The sequence below is a fragment of the Anguilla rostrata genome, chromosome 11, assembly GCF_018555375.3.
Source record: "Anguilla rostrata isolate EN2019 chromosome 11, ASM1855537v3, whole genome shotgun sequence".
Lineage (NCBI taxonomy): Eukaryota > Metazoa > Chordata > Actinopteri > Anguilliformes > Anguillidae > Anguilla > Anguilla rostrata.
The window spans coordinates 42,933,921-42,954,936 of record NC_057943.1 but is presented as its reverse complement, the minus strand read 5'-3'; the positions used below and the strand labels follow the sequence as shown (position 1 = coordinate 42,954,936).

Genomic DNA, 21,016 nt, shown 5'->3' with positions numbered 1-21,016 from the left:
CCCAGTATGTTCTGAAGCTGCAGTCTGGCTCTTTGACAGGGTAACCCAGTATGTTTCTGAAGCTGCAGTCTGGCTCTCTTTGACAGGGTAACCCAGTATGTGTCTGAAGCTGCAGTCTGGCTCTTTGACAGGGTAACCCAGTATGTTTCTGAAGCTGCAGTCTGGCTCTTTGACAGGGTAACCCAGTATGTGTCTGAAGCTGCAGTCTGGCTCTCTTTGACAGGGTAACCCAGTATGTTTCTGAAGCTGCAGTCTGGCTCTTTGACAGGGTAACCCAGTATGTGTCTGAAGCTGCAGTCTGGCTCTTTGACAGGGTAACCCAGTATGTGTCTGAAGCTGCAGTCTGGCTCTCTTTAACAGGGTAACCCAGTATGTGTCTGAAGCTGCAGTCTGGCTCTCTTTGACAGGGTAACCCAGTATGTTTCTGAAGCTGCAGTCTGGCTCTTTGACAGGGTAACCCAGTATGTGTCTGAAGCTGCAGTCTGGCTCTCTTTGACAGGGTAACCCAGTATGTGTCTGAAGCTGCAGTCTGGCTCTTTGACAGGGTAACCCAGTATGTGTCTGAAGCTGCAGTCTGGCTCTTTGACAGGGTAACCCAGTATGTGTCTGAAGCTGCAGTCTGGCTCTTTGACAGGGTAACCCAGTATGTTTCTGAAGCTGCAGTCTGGCTCTTTGACAGGGTAACCCAGTATGTTTCTGAAGCTGCAGTCTGGCTCTTTGACAGGGTAACCCAGTATGTGTCTGAAGCTGCAGTCTGGCTCTTTGACAGGGTAACCCAGTATGGTCTGAGCTGCGTCTGCTTGACGGGTACAGTTGAGCCATGTACGGACAGTGTTGCTTTTGCGTACCAGAGCGATTGTTTGTAATATGTCAAGTATGCCTTACGTCGGTTATCATGCTTGACTTGTAAAAGGCCAGAATAAAGTTTGTTGGCTTTTAACAGTATGTTCTAGAGGTAAGGTTTAAGGGTAGGCAGTATAAGCTGAGCTGGTCTCTGACAGGGTAACCCAGTTGTTTCTGAGCTGCACTCGGCTCTTGACAGGGTAACCAGTATGTTTGAAGTACGGTTTGACAGGTACCCTAGTAACCAGATTGTTCATGTCTCGGTTTGACAGTACCAAAATGTAATGTTCCTTCTAACCGGTCAACGTTCTGTCTGAAATGCCTTGGTCTCGCTTTGAAAAGTTCTGCCATGATTTAAGGGTAAGTATGTTTAAGCTGCAGTCTGCTCTTTGACAGGGTAACCCAGTAGTTTCTGAAGCGCAGTGGCTCTTTGACAGGTAACCCGTATGTGTCTGAAGCTGCAGTCTGGCTCTTTAAGGGTACCCGTTGTTCATGTTTCTGAAGCTGCAGTTGGCTCTTTGACAGGGTAACCCAGTATTGTTCTGAAGCTGCAGTCTGGCTCTTTGACAGGGTAACCCAGTATGTTTCTGAAGCTGCAGTCTGGCTCTTTGACAGGGTAACCCAGTATGTTTCTGAAGCTGCAGTCTGCTTCTTTGACAGGGTAACCCAGTAGTGTCTGAAGCTGCAGTCTGGTCTCTTTGACAGGGTAACCCAGTATGTTTCTGAAGCTGCAGGTCTGGCTCTTTGACAGGGTAACCCAGTGTGTCTGAAGCTGCAGTCTGGCTTTTGACAGGGTAACCAGTATGTGTCTGAAGCTGCAGTCTGGCTCTCTTGACAGGGTAACCCAGTATGTTCTGAAGCTGCAGTCTGGCTCTTTGACAGGGTAACCAGTATGTGTCTGAAGCGCAGTCTGTCTCTTTGACAGGGTAACCAGATGTCTGAAGCTGCAGTCTGGCTCTTGACGGGTAACCCAGTATGTGCTGAAGCTGCAGTCTGCTCTTTTACAGGTACCAGTATGTGTCTGAAGTGCAGTCTGGCTCTTTGACAGGGTAACCAGTATGTTGGAGTGGCTTGACGAAAGTATGTTCTGAAGCCTGCTTGACAGACAGAGTTAGCGCGTTGTCTGAGGCCAGATTTAGCGCACTTTAGACCGTTTTAACCGCTGCTGAGGACGTTGAGGCGTTGGCTTTGCAGGGAACAGTTGTCTGAAGCTCGTGGCTCTGAAGGCAGTGTTCAGCTGCAGTCGTCTGAAGGACAGAGTGTTGAAGGCAGTGGTCTTAACAGGTGACTTGGTTGAGGCGTCTGTTCTATGAAGCTGCAGTCTGGCTCTTTGACAGGGTAACCCAGTATGTGTTGAAGCTGCAGTCTGCTTCAAGGGTACAGTGGTCTGGCTCTCGGTTCAGGGTCCTGTCTGGCTCTTGACGGTACCCAGTAGGTACAGTGCAGTCTGGCTTCTTACCCCATATGGGTTTCCGATCCTGGTCTGGGACAGGCTGTGCTTGTCGATGGGGTTGACACTGCTGGCGGGCAGGGACGGTTTTGAGAAGCAGGAGGGGGTGGGTGGGTTCCTGGCTTCCTGGCGCGCTGAACGGACTCTGTGATCCGGCAGCAGCTGTAGCCGGTCACCCTCCCGTCCGCTCGCGTGGGAAAACGCCGGCCTGTGGCCCTCAGGCACTCCGCTCCGCACCAACCATCTTTCCTATACGCAAGAGAAAAAAGATGATTGGTCTTTCTGTGTGACCGACACAAAAATGCAACAAAATAAGCGAAACGTGGAATAATGTTGAAAACAAAGGACGTGTCTTTTAAAATCAATCGGTAGTTTGCAGGACACCTGCTGCTCTCCAAAGGGTTGAAGTATTAATCATTTAGCACAGGCCTGGTGGCAGAGTGATGGAGGGTGTTGCCAGTTGAGGGATTGCAGGAAAGTTGCAGAGAGACTGAAGAGAGATTTCTGGGAGGCTGTATGGATTGCAAAGATTGCTTTAAAGCTGCACAAAGGTTGACAGATTATTTTCAGGCTGATACTACACCATCTGTGGGCAAGAAGAACAATATGCGTGAAGAAGAACAATATGCTCACCAAACGTTACAGTTCATTCAGATACCTTTGGCATGCATAACTCTAATACAGGGCTGGACCGGACCGGAGTTGTGCACCCCTGCTCTGTTGAAAATGAATGGTTGCCCCCCCGTTCCCGAGAGAACAGCACTGCATTGGGATCATTAGGTTCAGGCTGCTCTTGTTCATAGAATCCAGTGACACTGTATCCTTGTCGTGATATAATGTAGATGATGTAGAAAATAATTTTCCTTGATATCCAGTGGCTCTTAGTAAAGCAGAGCAGACCCCCAACTGAATTGTAACAAGAGGACTGTCACTTGGAAATGTTGTAATTTGATTTTAGATTTTTTTTTTTTAACAGTAAGGTAGACAATATGGTTTGAATACATCAGTAACTTGCTATGTTGTACATGAACCATTTTGGTGTAGAGTTACCCTGATTCATTAGATTGCTTGTGTTAATGCTCTGTGGCCACCATTCTCATGTAGCTGAAAGAAACCAGAGTTCCAGGCTTCATGTGAAAGTGATCACGTTGCATTACAGTCGCATGTAATGAGTTAAATCCTCTCAGTGTGCGCGCTCCACAGGGGGTCCTGTGCCCCCAGAGCCCACACTGCAACAGCGGAATACCGCCTTAAAACACGTTCTGGCTGTGACCTAGGACTAGGCTCGGCCCCAAGACGCTCGAGTTTCAAATCAGCCCACATACACACAACACTTTCCTGTTACCCATCCAGTCACATTTAAACCCACAGTCAGACCTCTCAGTGCTGCTGCTTGCCTGCGCTGCTTTAGCCTGCTTCACTAATGCTGCTCAGTATTGCGCTCACTCTCCACCACCCCAGCACCACCCGTTGTTTGGACCTGCTTCTAGATACTGGGGGGTTTACTGGTATTCCTCCTCTTTAGCAGGGGAGATGTATAGTATTCCCTGTTAGATAGGGTAGTGCATGCTGGTACGTGCACTAATACCTGAAGCAGATCCATTCAGCGCCAAACCCAAATGTATTGACATACTCATGTAAATATTTTAATACGTGAGTTGTCCTGACTGAAGTTTGTTTATGTTGGAGTGAGTTCTAGAGGAGCTGTGAGCTGGTTTTAGAAACGCTTTTGGTCCAGCAGACATCTCCCCCTTTAGCAAGATGAGCACTGTCAACAATAGGAAAAGCAGCGCAGAAGAACTTGGGTGAGACAGAGTCAGAAGTTGGCAAACGGACGGAAAGTGAGATGGACTGAGTTGTCAGTTCCACTGCTTGAGCTCTTCATAATTCCTTCATATACTGCAGCGCCATTCTCAAAGGGGACTGTTTTATGGTGAATCAGAGCCACGTGTGAGATACTGTCACATAAATCTTAGTGCTCCTGATAAACAGTTATCATACCGTCAGAGAAAATGGGCCAAATATCATTCACAGTGTATGTATGTCGTGTGCCACATGGCAAGTGCCGCCCATCCCTTATGCCCACCCAGACCCAAAAAAAAGAAAAAGAGAAAAAGTTTGCATGAAACATGTTTAATTTATTTAATTTACAGAAGATCAGGAACTGCACAATTAACTTTCAAAGTCCCTACAGGTTTCCTGAACCACTGGTTTCTAAATGTTGTGTTGAAAAACAATATTAAGAAACAGGCAGAAAATATGACACATTTTTTAAAAAAGGACACCAATTTATAACCTTGATAATGAAAATGCTTCACTCTGGCCTCTGAGAGGCCGGTGGATCTGTACGCAGAGTAAAGCACGTGAGCTAAAGGCTGGTGGGTAACTTTGCTCAGCAAAATTAATGATGCCTTTTTGGTTATTTGTCCAGATTTCACTGGATTAACACACATCTAAGGAGACTGCTAGACACAAAATAACCCCCACAATTTATGTCTCTTGGTATCAGCGATGTGATCCAATTTCACACAACCAGTTTAGCGAGCTACACCGTGTGTCTACTTACAAATTATGACCCAGGTCTGGGCAGTGACATATGACGTCATCTAAATGAATGAATGAAAGGACAAAACAGAAATAAATACTTTTGAAAGCCCTGTGAAAGTACTGTGTAGTATGTAGTGCTAAATGACCAAGCCTCAGTCTACTGTACATTAATGGGCTTTGGCAAGGAGCATCCATTATTGCTTCATTACTCTTGTATGTAATTAATATGGGCATGGTGTTGCATATTACATTGTTATGTTCAGCACCTCAGATGACTTGATATTTGAAATACCTGAGTCTATGGCCACTGTTAATGTGCAGTGGCTACTGAAAAGTGTAGTTTTCTTTGTATGGGTGGAAAATCACCTGTATTGTATTGAATACCAGCCAAGGCAGAGACCTCTCCAGCCCGTTAATAATGGCACAGAACACTTCTGCCATTTCACTCCTCAAGGCCCAGAGAGTGCTGGGTTTTTATACTATCAGACCTTCATTTCCTAATCGAATTAGCTGCTGGGATACATTAAACCCTTGCTTTGAGACGTACAGCTATGTAGACGTCACTGGAAAAACTGATTCTGGCCCACAAAGAATAAAGATATCCATCCTAGCTTCAGGTGTTGCTTCTATGAAGTTCAATATTTATGCTGGATATTTTAAATTGAATGAAAATGCTGGCTTCTGAAGAGTGTCTTTACTTCCCTGTCAGAGAGAACTGTGCCCTCTCATAGCCCTCTGCACAAGGACAATGTAAAAGAGCACTGTTATTTCTTATGTTTGCAGTTTGATTGTATCAATTCTTTTTCTTTCTGAAAAGTGTGAATCAGCCTCAGTTTCTCTGATCCATCGATCCAATCTGTTACATCAGTCTCCGGACTGGAGCAGTGTCTCCATATGGCCAAACTTTCAATAATGACCTCTAATCTCTCTGGAATTAATCCGAAACAGACAGAGCTTCATTTGTTAACAGTGACTCTCCCCCGATGCCCATCCATATGAAGGGGGGTATCAAACACCTGTCCAGAGTCATTTTTGGGCCCATAGCAATGACTCTAAAATGTTAAAATCGTAATATTACCGTTACATAATTCTCAGCAAACAGATGGTGTTAGCACGCAGTGTGCTGCTGTCATAACAGAAGCCATCTGTCAGTGGAGAGGAGAAACACTGTACAGAGATCTTAGCACACATCTGATGACTGATAAGCGGAGTGTCTGTGGTGATGTTCCCATTAGACCACGCACTGCTATGTGTACCTTTACATGACTCCACGACTGTGCACGTACAAGACTCCGCGACTGTGCATGTACATGACTCTGCAACTGTGCACGTACATGACTCCGCGACTGTGCACGTACATGACTCCGCAACTGTGCACGTACATGACTCCGCGACTGTGCACGTACATGACTTTGCGACTGTGCACGTACATGACTCCGCGACTGTGCACGCACATGACTCCGCGACTGTGCATGCACATGACTCCGCGACTGTGCACGTACATGACTTTGCGACTGTGCACGTACATGACTCCGCGACTGTGCACGTACATGACTCCGTGACTGTGCACGTACATGACTCCACGACTGTGCACGTACATGACTCCACGACTGTGCACGTACATGACTCCGCGACTGTGCACGTACATGACTCCGTGACTGTGCACGTACATGACTGCACACTCTGTGGAGGAACAGCACAGAATCCTCACACCACAGAACAGAGAATAGGGTTTTATGACTGGCATTAGACAGCTGCTGTTGGTGAAAACAATTAAAAAGGGAGACGTGCAATGTAACGGAACTGAGAGATGGCCAAATGTGTCAGGCTGCTATCGCTGGCTTGGCTTCTCACAGTGCAATGTTGGAAGCTCGTTACTCAGAACCCTCACGTCAGCTTTCAGCTGAACTTTCCCCCCGCTGGTATGATAGCTGTTCCAAACAGGAAACTGGGACTTACATCCAGTTAATAATTATCAGTACATTTAGGAATGTGATTCTGGTGAGGTTCCTTAGTGTCCGTTCTTAATGGGAGTAACACTAGCGGTTTGTGTGGTACTGCAAAGGTGTGGTGGATGGGGTCTGAACAGAACACCATCCATAGCCAGGGTTCAGGTAGCATATCCTACGAATACTCCTTGTAAACTTGTTGAAAACAAAAATGTGACATGGCCACACCTTGCAGGATTGTAAGCCACACCACGGCCGACTACGATTTCACACCGGTCACACAGCGGGAGAAAGTTCTAGAAAGTTCTGAGGAAGACGTCGTGTGAATGCAGTGCCTCTCCTGTGGCAGTGAGGAAAGCCCTCAGACCCAGACGGCTGAGTTGAAATGAAACACAGGGCCTGCGTTCTCCACAAACTCCGAGCCCACCCTGCCGACGTACACCCCTGAGATCTGAGCCTCGTCCTCCGCAGGCTCTGGACAGAGGCTCCCCTTCCCACGCCGACCCTGCCCTCCTGCCCCAGTTCGGAAGGGGAGGTAAAAGCTCCCTTTTGGCTTGGCGGCTTTTCTGGGCCTCTTGCAGAGTTGGGTCTCTGGGTCCTCCAGGGGCATCCAGCCGGGCTTCTCCATCAGCAGCTTGTCCTTGTCCGGCCGCACGCTGCGCAGAAGCTTCCGGAAGATGTTGGCAGTGAGGGAGAACTTCCTGCAGATCTCCTGGGAGCGGCTGAGCCTGAGCGGGTGGGCGGGCTGGTCCATGACCTTTGCCCTTTCCCCTGCCTCTGCAGGCCTCTCCTCCAGCTCGGGCAGGTCCAGCCAGTTCCCCACGAGGTCGGCGAAGATGTTGTCGCCCAGCACCAGGGGCTGCCTGTTCCGGCTGCGGCTCATCAGGGACGAGGTCCAGTCGCTGCTGTCGTCCGCGCTGTCCCGGGAGCAGTCGCTGTCCAGAGACGGGCCCTCGCGGGAGAGGGTCTGCAGGACGGCGGTCAGGTCCAGCGGCTCGGCCGCTCGCAAGGGGACTCGCACCTCCGACCCGGCCTCCCACCAGGGGGCGCCGTCCCGCAAAGGCCACTGTGGAAGGGGGAAGCTGCCGCTCTCTGGGCTGGAGGTGGGGGAGGGGTCCAGGCTCCGCCCATGGACCTGCCTGGATGCGGACGGGGCCAGCTCGTGGGACGGGGGGCAGGAAAGGGGCACAGGGCATGGGGCAGCAGGCGGGGCGGCCTTGCTGCCCTTCCCAGAGATCTCCAGCTGCTCCAGCGCCGTCTGCACCTGCAGGAGTTTGAGTTCCTGAAGAGCCCCCATCATGGAGTTCATCTGAGCATGGAGCCCATCGCCCACCTCCTTCATAGAGAGCTGCAGGACGAGCAAGAGAGAGAGAGAGGGGGAGAGAGAGAGAGAGAATCTCATTAATACTGTAGCCAGGGCAGTGCTTGTAACAGGTGCGGTGTTTTTAATTCAACTGAGCTTCAACGATAAGAGAGTATACATATATATATGGGAGTATAAACAGTAATCTATTAATATTATTGCATATGTCATCTTATGACCTTCCTCAACCCCTCCCACGACCCGCCAATGGGTCCTGACCCCCCAGTTTTGGAACCCCCTGCAGTGAAGGTCTCTGAGCTCTAACAGCTGATCCCTCTCCCGGACACTGGGGATAGCTGCCTGACGAACGCGTACAGATATGCGCCATTACCATGTGACTGCTGTGAGGCTTTCAGCCAGTTTACGGCAGTACCAGCCGCACAGGTGCTGCTGCTCTGAGGAACTCACTCAAACTGCACAGGTACACTGCTCCTCTGACAGACACACCCCAACATCCTGCTGCACAGGTACACCTGTGCTCTGACGGACACACTCAAACTGCACAGGTACACCTGTGCTCTGACGGACTCACTCAAACATCCTGCTGCACAGGTACACCTGTGCTCTGACGGACTCACTCAAACATCCTGCTGCACAGGTACACCTGTGCTCTGACGGACACTCAAACATCCTGCCGCACAGGTACACCTGTGCTCTGACAGACACACTCAAACTGCACAGGTACACCTGTGCTCTGACGGACTCACTCAAACATCCTGCTGCACAGGTACACCTGTGCTCTGACGGACTCACTCAAACATCCTGCTGCACAGGTACACCTGTGCTCTGACGGACACTCAAACATCCTGCTGCACAGGTACACCTGTGCTCTGACGGACACACTCAAACTGCACAGGTACACCTGTGCTCTGACGGACACACTCAAACTGCACAGGTACACCTGTGCTCTGACGGACACACTCAAACATCCTGCTGCACAGGTACACCTGTGCTCTGACGGACACACACAAACATCCTGCTGCGCAGGTACACCTGTGCTCTGATGGACACTCAAACATCCTGAGGATGTGTGTTCTGTATCTTCAGCAGTTCCATTAACACCATGCTTCCCCAGGCAGAAACTGCCTTGAAATCCATATTTTTATTATTTATTTATTAAGCACACAACCCCTTATCATTGCTGACACAGAATCCTATGCATTTGCATGCTCTGTAATCTGCTCCCAGGACAATGTCTTTAGAGGAGTTTAAAGAGTCTTCCTCAAGGAGACACCATAACCCCACCCCACGTTCCAATGGCAAACAGCAAGCTAGACAATATTCAATTTCATAAACTATATCAACCTGAAGTTCATGTAAATGGCTCTAAAATGAAATACATCTACAGTACAAATGCTTGTTCCCAATCTCAATTTATGAGGGTTCATTATCTTCTAATATGCCACAACAATCCGCAATTTCATCTCTAAGGCCTGGTTACCTTTCGCCATATAAGCCACTGACATTCTTCTTTGTCATGTGAAGTATCAGCATGTTTGGCCTCCAAATGAAATTTTCAGAAATCTTAAAGGCTGGTACTGTAAGTCTCACCACAAAGCAGTACCCCATGTCTATGAATCTATAACAGCAGCAGCACCATGACTCCACGGCAGGGAGATTAATAGTGAGCAGTCCTTGCTGTGCAGCCCTGCATGAGCTTAATTATATGTGTGTGTCAATGTGTCTAAGCCCACGATCATGTTACAGGGCCACCTCAGCAGAAAGCCTTAAGCCTAAAACAGCGGAGCATATCGGCTTACCTTCTCCAAACTTTCACAAAGGACCGCCCTCCGCACTGTCCTGCCTGTTTCTGTGTCCTCTCACCTCTCTCACTCCCAGCCTGTCAACCCTATATGTAGCAGCTGGCCAATCGGGGCCCTGTTCCAGCCTGCAGTCTGATTGGCTGTGCGCAGGCTGTAATCCCAAGATGCTCATTGGAGCAGTGATGATTGGGAAGCAGAAGGAGGGATGGGAATCACAGGCATGTGTGGCAGAGAGAGGGGGAGGGGGGGGCGGTGGGAGCGCGATGGGGGCGCGAGGGGGTAGACATATGTTTGGATGGCAGAACTGTTTTTCCTGCTGAGAGCTATTTTAATTTTAATTTAGAATTTTAATTTAGGGTGATTTTGAGTTACAGCTGGTTCAGAGTTGCATACTGCAGAAACGAATGATTGGAATTTCATCAGAACAACAATATCACAGTAGTGGAACATATAGGCAATTATACAAATTATTACCACTATTCAGATATTGTAATGCATATCTTTATTTATTCACTATATTGATGTGTCATATATTCAAAAATATCCATATATTTAAAGTAAGATATATTCAATTTCCATAAGAGTACAATTTCTTTTTTTCTTTTTTTTTGGGGGGGGGGGTGATAGGGGGTCAGGAAGGTTGTATTGGGTAGGTGCATTAGAGGAAGTACACGCATTGTCAGACAGAGAAGCAAGAATGTACATGGCGCTGTGATAGGTCACATGATACCTGATCATATGTTTAAAACAATAGAGAGTTCCCTCATGCTGTCTGAACAGAGTAGGAGATCATTGCAGCCGCTAATGCCTCTTTGTTCTTCTTTTTGTCGCCCATATGGTCTTTTTCATGAGGAATAATTACACATCTTTAAAAGCAGGGCTGCAGTACTCAAATGATGCTAACAGCGCTAACAGATGCTAAATGTGCACTGAAGCAGACCGGGCTAAACCATCCACGATACAGACCCATTGTGGGTCACCTGTCAATCAGTATTATATTTATTTTGTATTTTAATGGTTCTGTTTTTGTAGTCATGTGATGTGTCTAGAAATGACAGGTTTAAGTGCCCGGCTAAGTACAAAAAATCATACAAAAAAACAAACAAACTTCTAAAAATTCTAATGAAAACTGTATCTCCATAAGGTATTTTTGGTGGCTTCTGTGCTCTGAAGGCCTCAGTAAAATGAAAATTCCTGAAGCTGTTAGTGTTGCACATATTTACTTTTTTAACTGAATCAAGAGTGATTTTACAGGAAATGGTGAGGAAAAGGTTGATTGTGTGGCAAAGTGTTTTTAAATGGCTCTATGCAAAAATATAGAAATAAAAACTGTCAATCATGTCCCAATTAATAGTCACAACATTGTGATCCATAGGATATATCCAGAATAATGCAAGGATCTGTTTTTGGCAGACAGGAGTCCCCTGCACTGCTTCCCCCTGCTTTCCCAGCCTTGCCCCTCTGGAGTCACGCTCCCGTCCCATGGTGGGGAAGAAAAATCTGCTTTAATCCCTAAATCACCTCCCGCCACTGACTAATGTGAGGGAAACATCCCCGTCCCACTTCAGATCTTCCATCAAGCTTTTTCGGGAAGGTAAAAGCTCTGGATAAGAGCGTCTGCTAGATTTCTAAATGTAAATGTAAACGCGATGCAGAACTAAAATGTTACATGTGGGCTCAGATCTTACATGTGAGGCTTACGTGGCTCATGTTATGTATAAAACATATGGCTTTTTGTCTTGCATTGTAAGTGTGTTGTAGTGCAGTTTTTCCCAGAGAATCTGCACAGCAGTGGCCTTACTCCCCCCCCCCGCACCCTCCCTCAGAGCTCGGTCAGCCAAATGCTGTCCGTCTGCATTATCGATCTCTCGCATGTGTGGGACTTCGCTGAGAGCCTGTAACGCACACCGCTCCCAGGGAAGTGACCTCAGACCTCCGGGGTGTAGAGTCTCCGCCCCCGCGTTCCCGCGCGGCGGTCCCGGTGCGTACTCCGCGCGCGCTCTGCGTCTGTCACGCGCTGGGCAGTCAAACCAGGACCTAACACAGCGCTTCAGAGGGGCAGGCTCTCAGCGAGAGGAAAGGACACACCAACCCAGGAACTGTTCGGGTATGTTCAGAATATATATGGGATGAATGAAAGTTAATGTCAATAATAATAATAATACAAATGTTAATTTTTAAAAATCAAATAAAAAGCGGCTCCTGGTGCTCAAGCATGAAATGAGCAGGTGCCTGGGCACTGGGAGCCACGTCTGGCAAAAACCCACCGGCACAGGATAGCCAAAATACACAGGAATGGATGACTGGTGAACAACCTGCCACATTAAAAGCAATTATAAGTCCAGGATTTTTTTTAAAATTTCGTAACAAATATAAAATATATTAAATAAGATGTAATGCAGCAGTGCGTTGTGGGAATGATTCTGGAGGCAGTATGGCCTTTCCTTTACACACTTCCCTCAAAACAAACCGCACTCAAAAACAAAGGTACATTGGACGTACATTTTTGCTCTTTAAGGCAATTTTCAGGCACTTCTTCCTACCTTTCTTTCTGAGAATTGACCATGCATCAGGACCTGAGGGACGATTTGGAAGTACAGAACAGATAACCAACAGCTTCAGCATTCACTTCAGATGATCGTTCACTGAACCTTTTCACATTTAAAAAGGGGGCCAATTTTCTGCCATTTGCTGGTTACAAAAACAGTTTTGCAAAGCAGTAAATAACCCTGCACTGCTGTTCCTGTAATTGTGTTAGAATTGAAAGTCTGGTTATTAGCACTTTTCTCACTGAATGTGTTCTCTTTTCTTTGTGCTTGGCCCTGTTGAGACCCCATCTTGTTAAATTAAATAGAAAACAAAAGGCCTCACATGACACATCAGAAGCGATTAATCTCAGCTGGCTGCCCTTACGTGTGTGTGTGTGTGTGTGTGTGTGTGTGTGCTCTGAGTGTGTGTGCATTGGTGCATGGATGTGTGCATCTGTTTGTGTGCGTGTGTGTCTGTTGTGTGTCTCTGTGTGCGCTCAGTGTGCTCTGAGAGTGTGTGTGTTTGTGTGTGTGCATGTGTGTGTGTATGCACTTGTTTTTATATCATGCTGGGGACAAAGACCAGTCAACTCACTCACTCAAAAACCCAATCTATGAGTGTGAGTGTGTGTTTAACCGCAGAGGTAGGAGATAGTACTGCAAGAATACACACCACCTACGATGAGCACAATTGAGTGTGACGCATATTCGCTTTAGGAAAGTCTCATTTGTTTACTTCCGTTAATGTACTTTAGTGACATTTTACACAGTAAATCAGGGGGTGCCTGATTCTGTGCTTAGAAAATTTTCAGATGATTCAAGAATGTAATAAAATTGTATTGCTTTGTAAGCTTTAGTTTGTTCTAGTTCAATATGATTAACCTGTTTACAAGTCCATGTCTTTATAGGAACAGAACAGAAACAGTGGATCAGATTCCACAGATACTCTTGACACCAGAACAGTTATCATCACAGAAATTCATATGTTCCCGCTTTGAGGAGATCTAGAAGTTTATTGGTATGCTACATGGTACTGTTATCCACAGACTACAAAATAATAGGTGGTCTTTGTCAATGTCTGTACTTGTCCATTCTTGCGATGTTGCGATTATCCAGCCTCAGGACAACATCACCAAACAATTTGTGTTTCCGATGGTCCTCAGTAAGATTTTATACCTTAAATCTCTCATCCTCAGAAGGCAGTGAAATGTCACTTTACTTAGGTCCTATTGAAAGTTTTGAGTGATATTTATGCTTAAAACAGCTTTGGAACATGCTTGATTTTTTTCAGCTCTGTGACATGTCTGGAACACTGTGTCCCCACAAGTCCCTATCAGTACATGCGTCCTCACAATGAGATTAAAAACATGTGTGTGTGTCTATGTGTGCTCAGTGTGCTCTGAGTGTGTGCGTGTATGCATGCATGGGAGCATGCATGCATGCGTGCTTCTGTTTGTGTGTGCACGCATGCGTGTGTGTGCATGTGCATATGTATGTTTGTGCATGCATGCGCGCGTGTGTATCAGGGAAAGCTGAACACCACAGCTGAACGGATCAAAGGGGTTATTTAGGAAAACAAACATGTCCTGGAGGCAGAGTGTGCAGACGGGGAGCAGAAGGAGCATTTATGCCACAGCATAGCCGTAAACATTCCTTTCCTGTAATCAGACTTCAGAAAGAGGCGTCGTCAAGGTTACCCGTGCCAAAAGCGTGTGGGAAGCCGAGCTCTTTCTGGGCAGCTCATTAAAAATGAATGCGGCCAGTCTTCCCCCAGCGCCCGTGAAGGTCGGGCAGGAAATACGGAGCTGTGCCTGGGGGATGCGGGAGGGTGTCTGTCCCGTCCCGGGCCCTGTGGGGACAGGAGGCTCTCTGTCTGGGGCGGCAGGACCAGGCTGTGATTAGCATGACGTCTCCCCGTGGCCGCGCTGACAGACTCTCGCCCCCCCCCCCCCCGCCCACAGAGGCCGTCTTGTTCCCTGAAGAGAGCAGAGGGCTTCCTGTGACCTGCTGGCGTGTGGCTCCAGCGGCCCGATGACCCTTTCATGCCCCAACACAGGGGCCAGGCCCCGGCTCTGAATCCGGCCCCCTCTCTGAATCAGGCCCCTGCTCTGAATCAGGCCCCCGCTCTGAATCAGGCCCCCGCTCTGAATCAGGCCCCCATTCTAAATCAGGCCTGAATCAGGCCCCCATTCTGAATCAGGCCCCCACTCTGAATCAGGCCTGAATCAGGCCCCGGCTCTGAATCAGGCCCCCTCTCTGAATCAGGCCCCGGCTCTGAATCAGGCCCCCACTCTGAATCAGGCCCCCTCTCTGAATCAGGCCCCCACTCTGAATCAGGCCCCCACTCTGAATCAGGCCCCCATTCTGAATCAGGCCCCCACTCTGAATCAGGCCTGAATCAGGCCCCTGCTCTGAATCAGGCCCCCACTCTGAATCAGGCCCCCACTCTGAATCAGGCCCCTCTCTGAATCAGGCCCCTCTCTGAATCAGGCCCCATCTCTGAATCAGGCCCCCTCTCTGAATCAGGCCCCCACTTTTCTGAATCAGGCCCCCATTCTATATCAGGCCCCCACTCTGAATCAGGCCCCTCTCTGAATCAGGCCCCCTCTCGAATCAGGCCCCATCTCTGAATCAGGCCCCCCTCTGAATCAGGCCCCCTCTCTGAATCAGGCCCCATTCTAAATCAGGCCTGAATCAGGCCCCCATTCTGAATCAGGCCCCCACTCTGAATCAGGCCTGAATCAGGCCCCGGCTCTGAATCAGGCCCCCTCTCTGAATCAGGCCCCCACTCTGAATCAGGCCTGAATCAGGCCCCCATTCTATATCAGGCCCCCACTCTGAATCCGGCCCCCTCTCTGAATCAGGCCCCCTCTCTGAATCAGGCCCCATCTCTGAATCAGGCCCCCTCTCTGAATCAGGCCCCCACTCTGAATCAGGCCTGAATCAGGCCCCCATTCTATATCAGGCCCCACTCTGAATCCGGCCCCTGCTCTGAATCAGGCCCCCTCTCTGAATCAGGCCCCATCTCTGAATCAGGCCCCCACTCTGAATCAGGCCCCCTCTCTGAATCAGGCCTGAATCAGGCCCCTGCTCTGAATCAGGCCCCCATTCTGAATCAGGCCCCCGCTCTGAATCAGGCCCCTGCTCTGAATCAGGCCCCCATTCTAAATCAGGCCCCCACTCTGAATCAGGCCTGAATCAGCCCCCGTTTCTGAATCAGGCCCCTGCTCTGAATCAGGCCTGAATCAGACCCCGGCTCTGAATCTGAAATGTGTACTTGACCCAGGTCTGCTGGGCGCATATGTGTTTAGATTTTTAGCTCATAATGGATAAGAACTGGGAAAGCCTGGTAGTAGATCAGCACTGCATACTGTACTTGCATAATGGTTAAGGCTGTGGGTATGGACTCTTTATGAACATGGCCTCTGAGAGCGTAGCTTGGAAGGCTGTTCCTTTGGGTTTTTTAGGGTGGTGCAGTATTCTGTTTGCTGCTTCTGTTGTCAAAAAATGTTTTGGATATAAATTTATTGTTGACAGACCAACTGCCACTGGCTGACCCCCCTCCCAGGGAAACTGAGAGGGATTCTGTTGATATTTTGAAAAAAATGTTCACAAATGCAGTGCTGCAGCTGCTAACGGTCTGCTGCCAGTTTTAGAGGAAAGGAAGGAAGAGCCGTTAATGAATGAGCCCAGAGGAAACGCGCAGATTGGATCTCCTGTGCTCCAGCATCAGATATAGGGGCTCTGCCTGGCTCTCCACCTCAGAAAACCTTCATTGTGGTTTACAGTGTAAAGGTAGACAATCACATTAGAGTATCATGTTAATTAGTATCCATGCCAAAAATTGCACATGCACTCTCACTTTTTGTGTTCTGGTTGCCTGGGCACCTGCCCCTATTGCCCCAAGTGCCCAATATGCCCCTTTGATAACATTAGCATTTGTAGTATTGTTTTATTAATTTTCATTCATTCACATATATTCTGTACAATAACTGGGTGTCATAAAGCAGTGCCCTTTTCTCACCGAGCATCTGATCCCCAAAAGGAAACCGGACAAGTTTATGTGTCGAGAATGTTCAGGAACTAGAGATCATTGGCCGGGAACTAGAGATCGCACTGCAGCCGCTATTGGGCCGGACCTCAGCCGGTGCTCCGTCTGGACGCAGTGCACACATTCAGACCCCCGCACCAAGACGAATCACCGGTGCTTTGAAGCTCGCGCTCCACGTCCAGGCTCACGCTCTGAAGCGGTCCCAGCGGCCGGTCTGAGGGCGGATGCGTACGGAGCGCGCGCGCTGGCACCGGCTGGCACCGGCTGCGTGGCGGACGGGCGAACCCGCTCAGCAGATTGCCCGCAAATTACCGTTTTCTTTTCGCACCTGCCGTCAGTTTCCCGGCCTGTTCGTCGCGTCAGCTGGGCGACAGGCCCTTTGTGCAAACGGCGGTAAAGCCGACCCACGATGCAACCTGCTCTCGTCTGGCTCCTCGTCCGGAGTGCCAGATAACAGACGGGTACACTCTCTTTGTCCACCCTGAGGGGATGGCCGGCACCATGTTGTGAAACAAATTCAGTTTGTTTGCCTTGTCTCTCGCTTTGTTGGTTTCCATCCTATGAACGCTGAGCTCTCTGTAAAATTATAACAGATGGGTTTAGTATTAGGTCCTTTCTCTTTTGTTTTACCCACTTTATAAATATTGGGCTGTTTCAAGATCCATTGCAGGATCTAGAAGAGTCAGATTTCATTAATGTTGCTCTGAAATCTAGTTGTGCAACAGCAACGAGATTAGTCTGAAATCCTTGAATTCCATTCTCTGGCACCAGGCACACTGACCTATGTTGCCTAACCTTTTCCTACATTTTTCAGTGTTCCTCTTTTCACAGTTTCTCAAAGCAAAAATAACTTGGCAAACAAGCTACACCCACATTATCCTTATCTCTTATAATGCATTTAAGGTATTGGTATCAGTTGCACTATTTTATTTCTTATGTAATGTACCTAACAGCATAAGGATGGAAGCTAAGGTAACAGTATCCCACATATGCCTAATACTCATAAGAAAGAGTAATGACCTGATTACTGATACCTAAGAAAACATCTAGAAAAGTAATAAACTACACAGTAGTCTAATGCTGGCATCTAAGCTGAATGCTAACCTCTGAAAGCTCTAGTTAAAAGCCCGTAGATTTTATGAGGCTTTTAAATTCATAAAAGGGAACAACAAAGTGAACTACAAGAGATTGTTCAGGTTCAGTTCTATGTCCGAACAAGGGGACATACATGGAAATTAGCAAAAGGTTAAAATTCTGTACAGACGTTAGGAAGAATTTTTTCACACAGAGAGTAGTCAGTGGGTGGAATAGCCTGCCAGATCATGTAGTAGAAGCAGGATTTTCAAGACTAGGCTTCATACATGTTAGATACTATCTAGTCTGTAGGTAACAAGAGCACTAATTTAGTCAGGAAAATTGTGAGCATTGTTGGGCTGAATGATCTGTCCTCATCATTATGTTATTTTATGCATACATATTTACTAAATAAGCTACAAATAAATGTCTTGAGGCATCAGAGTTAATGGTGCTTAATGTGGATACTATGTTTTTGTATAACTGTTATTTATTCTCACCGTACATATGATGAAAGTGCTACGCTAAAGAAAGGCCAGCTGTAGCCTACTGCATCCTCTGGCCTTGGATATCACACTATCTCACAGTGTCTGTAATACTCGAGCATGCGGACTATCCTGGTGAACAAAACAAAGCACGTACTGCGCGTGTCCAGTTGATGCAGAGCTGACTACCCAAACACGGGGAATCAGGAGTCTGGCGAGAAGACCAGGTCAAAGAGCAGCATCTTACCCACAGCCGCACAGAGCCTAAACCGTAAATCAATCCTTTGTTTCTCCAACGAATGGGGGACATAATTATTGAACCTTTTCTGCTGCATTAAATGATTTATTCCAAAATTCTTAGAAAGGCAATGTAAACATGTGGTCAATTACAAAAAGTCGTCTCACTGATATTTGTTTTTTATTGGTAACAAGAGGAAAAGAAACTGACACAAATAACAAATCACATCAAATTAAGGGCAGTGTTTCCCAAGGTGGGGAAGGGAGAGCACGGTGTATACTGAGAGTGATTACTCATTCGTCACTTTTTCAAACTGTAACAGTGCCATAAACATATCCCATGAAAAGATTTATGTGATTTATATGAATGCAATTATCAATCACATGCAGCCTCGACTGTGTGAATCGAGTTGTTTGTGGACTGACCACAGTCCATAAAGAAATCCACCAAGCTGGATTTGCATTATTATTATTATTATTATTATTATTATTATAAGCAAACCCATACGCGAACATCGGGCAGTCTGAAAAGGCTGGAAACACAAGGCAGTATAAATTCTCGTGGGTGTTTCAAACGAGCATATGAGGATTATCATCTGCGCTTCTGCTGACTTGTTCCAGTTTAAACAACTGTTGCCGAAGTATGCATACAAGTGTCATCACAACTTAATTGGAAATAAGCAAGTACCCTTCACTAAACCAATATAATATTTCAACAGCTGTAAACCAACAAATAATTGACATAATTTATGTGGAACACATATTGAGGAATATGCTTTAAACACACTGGTCGGTGCTGTATAGGCTACTGTAGGCTATCTTCGGTTAATGACGTGACGGTGACAGTGTCGTTTAACTGGACTCCATATAATACACAGAAGGCGACAATCACGATTAAACAAATAATGCCTAAATAATGCCTAAAAGGCCTAAATTTAAACGAGAAACATTGCTCATTACATTTGTTGCAGAAAAAAATAAACATTCACGCTTTGACATTTCGCCTTGCATTCGCCAGGTGTATCGCTTGTAGCCTACTTTTGCACCCCGCAACTTAAGGAATGCGAACACATGGCCGCTCGTAAATTCAAACGGACGTTTTCTCTCGTGTACCGGTTCGCTGGTATTTACTGATCTTGGGACCATTGTGCGCTGCCCATGTGAAATCTTACTTATAGGCTTAATGCTCTAGTAAAATCTCCCATTGTTCCATCGCCCATAACTTTGAAAGGCACAACATTAATTTCATTTTACAGTATACAACCGAAAAAAAAACAATTACATACCAGCTCCAGCTTCAAACGTCTCAGGCAGTTATCCATGTTTTTGCGCTCAGACATTGGATGTTGTCCTTCCATTTTTATTACTGTACATAATATATTTATAAATTTAGTTTCAAAACATGCCTCTCTGATATTTCTGGAGAACCCAAAAGGATGTCATCTTGAAGAACAGCCGTAATTTTCCTGTCTTTCTTGTATTTTTATAGTAGCTATTAAATAGTCTAACATAACATAAACACGTATATTAGAAAAAAGTGGTCTTTGCTGTTCTTCCTGTCGGTGCGTGGTCATATTCCGACTGAGCGCTGTTCATAGCGGAAAAAATAAATTCTTCGGGTTTAATGTCTTCATCTCTTCAATTAATCATCCAGAAACAATATCCGGGCACAATTAAAAACCGCATCTTTGTCAGCGACATGGACGGACCATATCTTCATCTTATCGCTGCTCTTGCCAAGTGATCTGGGGTCAGATCTTTCTTTCACTCAAACGCTGCGTTTACGTTGAGCGTGTGGCGATTCTCCGCCTCCAGGGCAGCCCCGCCAGTAGGCTATTTCCTTGTATCCATCAGCGACAACATTTAGAACTGGGCTTTGGCTTGGTAACGTGAACGAGAAAGAGATCCAGCCTTTCTGCGGGACTTGATTGTTTTCTGTACACTTCCCTCCCCAGAAATATTATAAACAATTAAGCTATTTCCGTTCCAGAGCGTTGATCAGATACAGGTAATGTCTGGCTATTGTCGAAACGTTTATTTTAATGTTTTTTTAAATTTTATTATTATTATTTTTTTCCAGACATCGATAGTAAATGAGGAAGTACGAGAATAGTATAAGGAGAGAAGTGCAGTGAGGGCATTCTTACGACATTTATCACAGATATAGAAACATATAGTTGTATTGGCAAGTAGAAGTTATGGGTATGGGGCAAACCCCATACCTTTACAGAACTGAAAGCCCGCCCATTCTAAGGGTTTTCCACTGAACTGACTGTAATGACCACAAGCTTTCACTCATTATAACAACACTGTAATATACAACCCTAATGGCGGTCAGTATGATGTCCAAGTATTTATCAAAGTAGTCATCTCAGGCTTCTCATATATTCCTGGCTGGGAACCTTCCAGAAAGGGCTGCATGGTGCATCTTTATCTGTGCCAAGTCTTGTGTTAGCTCAGGTGCACAAAACTGATAAAACGGCTTGCAAATTTGAGAAATTAAAAAAAATGAACAAATCATCCATTGCCCATTGGTCAGTCCTGGACAGGACGTTTTGGGCCGGCAGCACTGGACGCTGGTGCTCAGCCTGTCATTCCACACCGTGCTGCAGAGAGAAGGGAAGCACTGTGTGCTGACAGCAGGGAATTATCCAGCTCCCAGCGTTATGTTTTACACCAGCTCTTTACTTGAGGAGAGCGGTACAGTACTAGCAATCACTTTGCCC

At 46.9% G+C, this 21,016-nt stretch overlaps 1 protein-coding gene across 2 annotated transcripts; it reads right to left on the bottom strand.

Moving 5' to 3' along the window:
• Positions 1-4,410: 4,410 nt before the first annotated feature.
• inka2 (inka box actin regulator 2) lies at positions 4,411-20,247 on the bottom strand. Of its 2 annotated transcripts, none has more exons than XM_064300177.1 (2): positions 19,577-20,247; positions 4,411-8,137 (listed from the first exon to the last, which is right to left on the bottom strand). In XM_064300177.1, exons 1-2 carry the CDS (start codon positions 19,646-19,648, stop codon positions 7,151-7,153), a joined length of 1,059 nt encoding a protein of 352 aa, XP_064156247.1. In that variant the 5' UTR covers positions 19,649-20,247; the 3' UTR covers positions 4,411-7,150. The 2 variants fall into 2 exon arrangements, with proteins under 2 accessions (XP_064156247.1, XP_064156248.1); XM_064300178.1 differs by lacking the exon at positions 19,577-20,247 and adding an exon at positions 9,913-10,113.
• Positions 20,248-21,016: the final 769 nt, after the last annotated feature.

Coding starts and splice junctions, on each gene's coding strand:
- inka2 (XM_064300177.1), bottom strand. CDS start 19,648: ATGGAAGGACAACATCCAATGTCTGAGCGCAAAAACATGGATAACTGC. Junction 8,138..19,576: donor GACGTTTGAAGCTGGAGCTG/GTATGTAATTGT, acceptor CTCGTCCTGCAG/CTCTCTATGAAGGAGGTGGG.